Genomic DNA, 10,169 nt, shown 5'->3' on the forward strand with positions numbered 1-10,169 from the left:
AATGAAAAAGTGTTAAGGGATTGCTAAAACATCTTACATTTAAAAATTTTAAATTTGTCCCTGTTTCCTCCCCCTAACACATGCAGAAAAGCATGTAAGAAGAAAGTTTTACAAAATCCAAAGGTTTTGTATAAACTCCCTAATGAGCCCAGCTAACGGCTGAGTCCTGTTCTTCTCATTAATATTTTCTCTTATAGACCCACACTGAATTCCAGTGTGACTGGTAATTACTTACCATAAGATGGCAGCAGAAAACAATACCTTGGCAACAGAAGAGGGATGTTTTCTGGATTTCAGTCCCATGGATAGCTGTCCTGTTTCTTTCCTACCTGCAGCATTGTCCTGCCAATGGCATTATTTTCCACATAATTACCTAAAATGAAGTGATATTGGCTGATGCCTCTCTCAAGCCTAATGAGCCTACAAGCCAGTGACCACTCCAAGGGGCATGCTGCTTCTTTAATTAAATGGAGAACTGTAGGAATGACTTTTGAGGGGAATACCACCTGTTTTATCAAAACTTGTAACCAATGTTAATCTTGTGTTTTGAGATCATTACACACTTATTGATTCAATCTTCCCTCTTTCTGAGTAATCACCTTATTTAAATTCAGGTATCCTTTAGGAAAACTGTAGAAAATCTTACTAGACCCTGGGCTCCTCATAATCATCTTTTACAAGCTGGACTAAACACAGATCTTTAATACTAATCTGTATCCTGTTTCTCCTTCATGACCCTTCCTTACCCTGGTCCAGAACAATGTGTGTGTGTGTGTGTGTGTGTGTGTGTGTGTGTGTGCTTGTTGTGAAGATATTATTGTTAAAACAAGTAGCATTAATAGCAAGGGATTATCCACAACTTCCTGAAATCAATATGTAGACTTGAGTTGATAGCATCTGTTTATGGTGTCTATGCTGTTCTGGGTTAGTAGGGACAAGAAGAGGATAATTCTTCACTAGTAAATGTTCCTCATTCATTTCTGGTATTATTCTACATGTCCTGTCTAAATAAATTTAAAGTCCTTTTTTTAGGAACAGTTCCAAGAAACAATGAGAAAGGAACAGTTGACCGAACATGTCAGGCTTACTTTTGATGTGAACAACTTCAATAATTTAGCTTTTGTCGTATTAAATGCTGCCACAAGCTTGTTTTGTGAGCCAGCTTGTCCTGGGGATTCTCTCTCTTTCTCTGCTATGATTATAGGTGGCCATCAAGTCTGCCTGGCTTTTACTTGGAATCCAGACATCTGATCTTTGGTCATCATGGTTTCAGGAGAAACATTTTGCCACTGCACTTCTGGAAGCACTTTTTCAACTGAGCCATCTTCCTAGACCTTTAACATTATCTTAATGCATAGCATTCTTTCTATATTTCTCTTAAATGTGTCAATGATTACATAAGTTGGGTAAAAATTCTACTTTAACTTGAAGCATTAATTGTAAAGCCTACTAAAAGATAATTTTTAATTAACGATGAAATAATTTCATGCCTTCATAACTTCTATTGCTGTGATAAAAACACTAACCAAAACCAACTTTGAGAAGAAGGGTTTATTTGGCTTACAGTAAAGTTCATCACCAAGGGATACCAAGGCAAGAACTCAGGAGAGAAACCTGGAGCACAGACCTAGGAGGGCTGCTGCTCACTGCCTTGCTCCTTTGGCCCTTGATCAGCTATTTTTTTATACAATACAGACACCCTGCCCAGGGGTCGCATTTCCCATAGTAGACTGGACTCTCCCACATTACTCAACAACCAATAAAATGCTCAATAGATATGGACACTGGTCAGTTCAATAGTGGAAATTCTCCAGTTGAGGTTTACTCTTCCAAGGTGTGTCAAGTTGACAACTAAAGCTATCAGGTACAGCTGGGGAATGATTCCTGGCAGACTCAGATGATAGAATGTATCTAATAAAGATCACTAACTTTATGAGTTTGGACAACATTTCTCTTAGAAAATTCATTGCCTCACTGCTATTTACCTTGATGATGATCTTTTGAATATTTGTGGCTTGATTAATCTGTATTTTTGTTTTAATTATGTATTTAAAGAAAAATTCTTTGTTATTAATTATGGTCAGTCATAATATGACTAGGCTTCTAGGAAAACTACTAGTCACAAAAAAGATTTGACTTTTGCATTGCTGTTAAGGTAGGAATAAGCAACAAAATACTTTGCATATCAAAAGTTCTCCTTTTTGTATAGTAGAATACACTGATCAAGAGTCACAATTTCACCCTCTGCCAGAGACTCATTGAATTTTACAACAGTCCTGTAAATGATCTAGATTAATTCACTTTTGCATCTCTGTAGAGGATGGCTGATAGAGAAAAATTGAGGAAGGACATTTTTATCTTTACCATCAGCTTCAGAGGGTTTCATTCCATCGTGGCAGGCAGCTCAGTTCATGGCCACAAGAGCATGTAGAAGATGCAGTTTTCATCTAGAGGCAGAAACCAGCAATGGACTATATAACCTTCACCCTAGATACCTGCTCTTCAGTCTAGGATACACTTCTAGAAAGTTCTAAAACATCTGAAAAAGGGCCAATAGCTTGAGTACAGGGATTGAAATTATGAATCTGTGGAGAATGTTTTATTTTTTGAAAAACCATGAAAATAAATGGAGCAGAGTCCATATTAAGCCCAGAAGAACCCACACCTAGTAATTTACATCCCTTGTGAGGTCATTCCTTCCAAAGCTTCCACAGACTCCCGATTCATCACCACAAACTGGGAAGCAATGTATCAAAATGTGAGCTTTTGGGGAAACATTTCATATTTTGAATATAACAGAAACTAAGTGATGTGACTTGCTTTGTAAAAAACTGGCCCTCTGTGTGCAGATGTATTTTGCGGGAGGAAAAATGGAACAATTGACTATTTAGGTCCATATCAAAGCTCTGAAAAGAGAATGACAGTGCCCAGGTTAATCTTTAATAAGAACTAGGAAGACAAGTGAGTGAAGGAATTAGCTTGACAAGCCAGAAAGCCTCCCAAGGAGAAAATAATTAGAAACAGGTACGAATAGTTTTAATGCTGTGGAGAAAAGCCTTTGCTCATAGGAGGATAATCCTGATAATGGGTCGTTTAGGAAAAATAGATGCTGATGATCATATATTGATTGTATAATAACAGAAATAATCCATGGCCTCTAATAAAAATGGAAAAATTAATCTGTCTTCAAAAGTCTGACCATTGAATGCAATTATTTATGAGACTTAAAAAAGATAACAATGGGCTGGACAGATGGTTTAGCAATTAAGAGCACTGGCTTCTCTTGTAGAGGACCAGGTTTCGAATAACAGCACCCATATAACGGCTAACAACTGTCCATAAATGCAATTCCAGGGAATCCAACACTTTCTGACCTTCATGATCCTTGCACAACATGAGTGCACTCACATGCATGCAGGTAATACACTAATACACATAAAATAAAAACAATAACAATAATAATAATAATAATAATAATAATAATAATAATAATACTGGCGAATGAAGTGAGAGCAACCTGGGTATGTCTAAAGGTATTGATACCAAGAAAGCCTTACAAAGGTTTTATGTTTTACTAAATTGGTGAACCACAATTACATTAATCAATTACATAATTACACTAAATAATTAAGTAACAATTGCATTGGTAATTTGGTATCTTTAGAGTTTTTAATTTGGTCTGAAGTTCTCTGTGTCTTAAACATGTAATAAATCCCTGAAAAAATCAGCTAGCAAGTTGTGAAAAGTCTTGTTTCATAGGGAAACGCACCCAGCATCACAATCTCTTCTTGCATGAATAAGCTGACAGAAGACCATCTATCAGGACTCTTGGGGTCAGGCTTCAACACAACTACTCCTTTTTCTTCTTTCCAGTTTCGGCGATCTTATAGTAACAAAAGAGGCAGCATTTTGTAATGATAAATATCACAGCTGCCACACAGGCCAGCAGGAATCCAATCACATCCAGAGAGTGGTACTGGAACCAGTTGAGGTCGTGGAGAGCTGGGCGTAGGTGCTTGGCTCCTTTGTGGCGCATGACATACTCGATCCAGAAGATTGCTCTGTCCAGGGGCTTCATTGGCTGATCATGTTGGATTCTTGATAGCCTCATAGCATTCTCTTTGTAGCTGAAGAGGTAACACACACACACACACACATGTATATACACATGTCAACATTAATGAAAAACTAATTCACATGAGCTATTTGATTAATGATTTTTGAAAAAGCACTACAGAAGGTTCAAAATATCCCCCTACATTTGCCTATTAAGTGCTGAGTTTTGGAGTCTGTGTGGACATCACAGTTCAGACAGGGTCTCAAGTAGCACAGTCTGTTTTCTGTCTTGCTGTGTAGCTGAGATTGTTCTTGAAATACCATGCATCCTTACTTCATCTGCCAACTTGTGGGATTACCACTGTGTGCCCCTACTCCAGCTCCATTCCCACATGATGTTTGTTTTCTAATCAAAAGTTTTCTGCTTGAATAATATTTTCCAAAGTGATAAGAACAAGTCAATAGGGAGAGTTATATCTTTTCCATCAGTGGGAAGGGTCACATGTCATTTAAGTCCAATAAGTGAAATAGAAATAGAATTTGAGAAGGTTTCTCTTAAGCTTTGAAAGGGCACCAGTGTTGTGATAGATTATGTATATCCTCATTGGTCCATATCCTCTCTTCTACCTTCTATATGCTAATATCCACCTAGAAACAAGACTCATGTTCTGAAAACATCAGTTCAATTATGAATCTACTTTGCTCAAAATTACCACCAGACTTCTCATCCTGATAAAGAAAATCCAATCTATCCTAGAACTAGGGATGTGAATGTAAGAATCAGCAGCATTCCCTGCCACTTTGCCTCTGCAGTCTGTGTAGGGACATTTGTCTTCTGGATGTATGTTGAAGCTACCCATGGTGTCCCTTTGATACACTGATGCATTTCACATTGTCATACTTGGCATCATCTATGCAATAGTATAATGCTTGATTTAATGTCATTATTAGGGCCTTGATGTCAATCAAAGTCACCTATCAGAGTTTCTTTTGTTGACAACATTTTCTTAGAAGCTCAAAGTATTTCATGAATTCAGTGACATGTGACTTGAATTTTACCATGGTGAGTGTTTTAAACCTACTTTATAGTAAGATTTTTCATAAATGTCAAATCATTGGTCACATAATTGAATTTTTTAAAAATATTTTATTTAATATTTTGATTTTATGTGTACGAGTGTTATGCCTGCATGTAAGTAAATGCACCCATGTTGAGCAATGCCCACGGAGGACAGAAGAGGTTGTCGGATTCCCTGGAACTGAAATTACGGACAGTTGTTAGCTGTCATGTGTGTGCTCGGATTCAAACCTGGGTCTTCTACAAGAACAGTGTTCTTAACTGCTGAGCAATCTCTCAAACTCTGAATTTTATAATTTGAATAAGGAAATTTTATTATCATGTATATTAATAAAATCTCTCTAAATAATGCTACTTATATAATAAATTTTGGAGTACACTTTATAATTTCAGATAATATGGGTAAAACAAAATATTTTGTCTTTATTACTCAAGTTCATGATTCTTTTATTGTGTATACTATGTCATATTTAGAAATAATGACCTTTATATCAATAGAGTTGTTTTTCTAATATTAGGTATGCATATGGAATATATTCTCACTAATGATTACTCATTTAATCTCTAAAGTCAAATAAATGGGCTTTATTTTTATAAATAACTGTATTTGGTATTTATAAAATAATTTAAATTCTTTAAAAATTTGTGTCTTTAAAAAAGTAACAAAAATCATGTGTGATGGGAATCCCTCTATGACTGTTTTTAAAGATTTATTCCTTCTGTGGATATAGGTGTACCTATGGGAGTTTATGTGTACCATGTGTATGCAGATGCCCTTCATAGGTCAGAGGACATCAGAACTCCTGGAACTGGATTGACAGGTGCTTGTTATCCACCTGATGTGAGTACTGAGAACCAAACATGGATCCTTCAAAAGATCAGCAAGGACTCTTAAATGTTGTGTCATTTTTTCCATCTTGCCTCCTAGAAATACATTTTAATTTAGGCATACTCACGAAGGGTCATTAATGACTGTCCTCAGGGCAGTGAGAAGATCTGTAGTTGACAGTGTGCTGTAGTCTAATCTCACAGCAGCTCCTTTGGCCACCATGTGAGCAATGTTATCAGGTTGATCCGCAAACAAGGGAATGCCCACCATAGGAATACCATGGTAGATTGCCTCGTATATGCCATTAGATCCCCCATGAGCTACAAAAGCTTTGGTTTTTGGATGACCTACAATGAGCAGAATTTTCACAGGATTATCGTAAGTATAGATAGACATGCAATCTAAGGATTAAAGGGAGGTGGTGTTCCATAAAAATCATATTATTCTAGCAATAAAACTGTAATAAAATTGCTTCAAAAATTTAAAGCAAGAAGCTCTTAAATCCATGGGAAATGGAAGACTGCCAGGAAGAGGTAGTATGTGACTCCGGGAAAAAGGAAAACAAGATTTCCAGATGAAACAGTAAAAAATAATATTTTGCATTAAAGAAGCATTATGTATCAATAGAAAAAATATCCATGTGCAAAGTATACAAGATATTTTCTTTAAAAACAGTGAGAGAATTACGTCTGGTATGTGTGGAGTACAAGGCAGTGGGATATCGGATAGTGGAATCCGAGGACAACCAGGCTACACTTCCTCAACAGAAGTTATCCATTCATGTAGGAAAGACTGTAGATTTCTTTGCACAGAAAATGCAGTACAAGAGACTGTTGTTTTTGGTAGCATTTGAAATACTACTGTAGTAGGAGGAAGAATTATGAAATAAGAGACAGGAGCAACACAGTGAGCCCCTGAACAATTCTTGGGGAGGTTATTATATAGGTGAACTAAAAATACTTTGATTTTAGCCAGTGGGAAGGTGATGTTTAATAAAATGACATTTTTTTTGTTATTTTCCATTATGTAATTATGAAAATAAATATAAAAACATTTACATTATACTTGTGTATCTTCTTGGTCACCTGTTGCCTTTGTTTTTACTCTTTATTGACTTCATTCTTACCGAGAAGGTCATTCTGGGGGATCCACTTGTACAGTCGAGTATTGGATCCTAGGCTGTCTGGTATCTTGCCATCAAATCTCCACAGAACCTGTTACCCACATAAAACATCTTATTCCATATTCCAATTTATAACACGTTTTAAATCATAGAAAATTAATCAGTTTATCCAGTTGAACATTTTTCAGGTTATTCACAAAGTAATTAACACAGGATGTATAAAAAATTGTGTTATCAAAAGACAATTAAATACTATATTACATTTCTGAATGTAATGCTGTCATTACTTGATCATGATATTTAATCATAGTATTGTAGAAGTACGATGATTAAAGACCAGCTAAAGTATGCATGACATTTTTGGGCAGATCATATAATTATGATAAGAAAAATTGTAGTCAGTTATCAATAGCAATGTATACAATATATATAAATATAAATATATATATCCCAGCTTTTTTTTTTTGTCTTTTTGAAGCAGGGTCTCCCTGTAGCCACAGCTGTCCTGGAACTCATTATGTAGACCAGGCTGGACTTGAACTCACAGAGATTTATCCTAGCTCTATTTTACAAATTTAATATTACTTTGTTCATTTCTTTTTGAGTCATGGAGGGAAATTTTTACATTTATCTGCACTTTTCTTTTGGACACATTATTTTACACATATTTTACTTTTGGGAGTGAAGAGGTGACTCAGTGGTTCTGAGAACTGGCCACTCTTGCAGAGGACTGGGGATCAATTACCAGAACCCACATGGTAGTTAACAACCATCTGTAACTCCAGTTTCAGGGAAATCCAACACCCTCTTCTGACTCTGTGGACATTGTACAACATGGTGCACTTATACACATGCAGGCAATACATTCATAAACACAAAATAAAAATAACAAAAATTTTAAAAATATTTTAGTTTTCACATAAAAATTTCCACACCCAAATCCTTACATAGTTCAATAGACTTGTATCACAACTGTCCACCCAGTGGATACTTTGTCTCACCTTTTGTGGAATCTGTGCAAGGGCTGATGCTACTACATTGGCTCTTTCTTCTGTCATGTTACTGACCATTGACCCCAGAGTAAACACAACAACACCATGTTCTCCAGAGCTCTGCACAAAGTCCTCAATTTCCTGTGTAGAAAGAGTGTGGGTCACCACAAATAACAGCAGCACAGAGAGCCCTCTCTCAAGGCCTGCTACAAGCAGTACGGAGGGGGAAAAGAAGTACTACCTGTAGTCACTAGATTGAAACACCTGTGTTTTCCTTGATTTAGTAACTCATTTTCTTTGGGATCACAGGTGCAATACACTATAAATGACCAAAATATATAAATTACAGATGAAACACTGATATTACCAGATTGCAGTGAAATTTAGAGACTCATTAGGGAAACTTTTTAAAAATATTTGCCAATATATCTTAAAAATCTAGAACCAATGAAACAAAATTTGTGGACACAATTGACCTATGAAAAGTGAACCAAAAGGATATAAAAGCTATTGACTATGTCCGTATAGATCAGTATCGAGGAAAAGCTCTGCCTACAACAAGTTGTCTCATTGATGACTATCACATGACTTTAAGGAATATCTAATATCAGTGTTACTTTGGTTGCATTGATATGAAAGTGAACAGAGAAGGAACACTGGAAAAATCTTACAAAGCTAGTACTTTTCTGTGAGTAAGAGCTGGTAAGAAAACAACAATGAAGACGGCAGTCCAATTCACATGGTGAATGTAGTTGCAAAAAAACAGAAAAGATGCATAGAATAATTGTAAATCAAATTCAACTCCACATTAAAAACATCATGAATGATTATCAAGTTGATTTTATTCCAGTGATGATGAGTTAAAAAGAAGAGAACAATAAGTTTAACAGTATGAAATTAGAAGTTGAAGTCAGCACTTCCAATAAACAGTAGTGAGACCTCTTTATATCCACATGTAGAGCTTGAAGTAGAACCCATCTCTGTTGCTATGCATAAATGTATCTCAAAATGTATCAAAGATCTCAACACGTGTAATGAAAATTTGCAATGAGTTCAAGAAAACCTTCATGATCTTAGCAAAAAGTTTTTAGATTAGAATGTCACTCTCCAAAGAAACTTTAGCCACTTCAAATATGCAACTCAAAAAATTAGACCAATTACATTTCATTCTATTTGAATGGCTGTCAAAAATTTAAAAATTCCAAAACTCCCAAATATATCATGAAAGCAACATTTATGTATTTTATTTGTACATATACATAGCCAGTATGGAAAACATTAACAAGTTTCCTCAAATGAGTAACATTAGAACTAATGCATGATCCATATATATCTTTCTTTACTGAAACATCTGAGGGAAATTATCAGCAGGAAAAAGAGAATTATATATACCCATATTTCCTAGAGAAATGGCCTAAATATGGAACACACCTAGATTTTGATCAACTGGTAAATGCACAAAAGTATTAGTATATTTACATAATGTATTATTAAGCCATATCTAATAATGAGATCATGTCATCTTCAGGAAAATGACTGAAATTAGAGCATATCTCATGAAGCAATAAGCCAGACAGAAAAAAAAAAAACTGTTTGCTATTTTGTTTGAATTGTTGAAAATGAAATCCAAATAAAAATACCAGTAAAAGCTCGTGATGGTAGAAGGGAAGCGAAAAGTACCATTAGGCACATCTTCCTTGGCAGGTTGTTATTTTTGCTATTTAAAAAAAATATTTTGACTACTATCCTCAGACCTATTGGGGTAAGACTATAGCACAGCTCTCCGCGCCGGGACTCCCTAAGCCACATTCACCCTTCCATCCCCCCGCCTCGCCGTTCTATACTCCTAGTTTGAGCCCTGTGCCATTCCTAGTCTTGGGGCCCCAGACACCTGGGGAACCAATACTGCTTCCTGACCCTTCTCACCCAGAGCAACCCAGTCCCTTTCTTGGGCTCCAGGAGCACCACTTCTGGTCCTGGCCCCACCCTCACCTCTCCCTGCTTCCCTGGGCCTGCACCACCGGCTAACTCTCCTAGCCTGCACTACTATCCTCAGGCCTCTTGGGGTAAGTCTATAGCGCAGCTCTCCGC

The 10,169-nt window shown here is 36.3% G+C and overlaps 1 protein-coding gene across 1 annotated transcript in view; it reads right to left on the reverse strand.

Annotated features, from left to right (window-relative positions):
- Positions 1–3,556: 3,556 nt before the first annotated feature.
- The window catches only part of LOC103731173 (UDP-glucuronosyltransferase 2B1-like), a 17,681-nt gene continuing 11,068 nt past the window's right edge, over positions 3,557–10,169 (reverse strand). Inside the window, exons 3-6 of the mRNA XM_029561793.1 lie at positions 8,088–8,219; positions 7,090–7,177; positions 6,091–6,310; positions 3,557–4,127 (exon numbers count right to left, since the gene is read on the reverse strand). Coding sequence (XP_029417653.1) covers positions 3,851–4,127; positions 6,091–6,310; positions 7,090–7,177; positions 8,088–8,219 — 717 coding nt within the window. The 3' untranslated portion in view covers positions 3,557–3,850. The remainder of the gene's footprint in view (positions 4,128–6,090; positions 6,311–7,089; positions 7,178–8,087; positions 8,220–10,169) is intronic.

Source organism: Nannospalax galili, unplaced genomic scaffold (genome assembly GCF_000622305.1).
Source record: "Nannospalax galili isolate Female #2095 unplaced genomic scaffold, S.galili_v1.0 scaffold50, whole genome shotgun sequence".
Lineage (NCBI taxonomy): Eukaryota > Metazoa > Chordata > Mammalia > Rodentia > Spalacidae > Nannospalax > Nannospalax galili.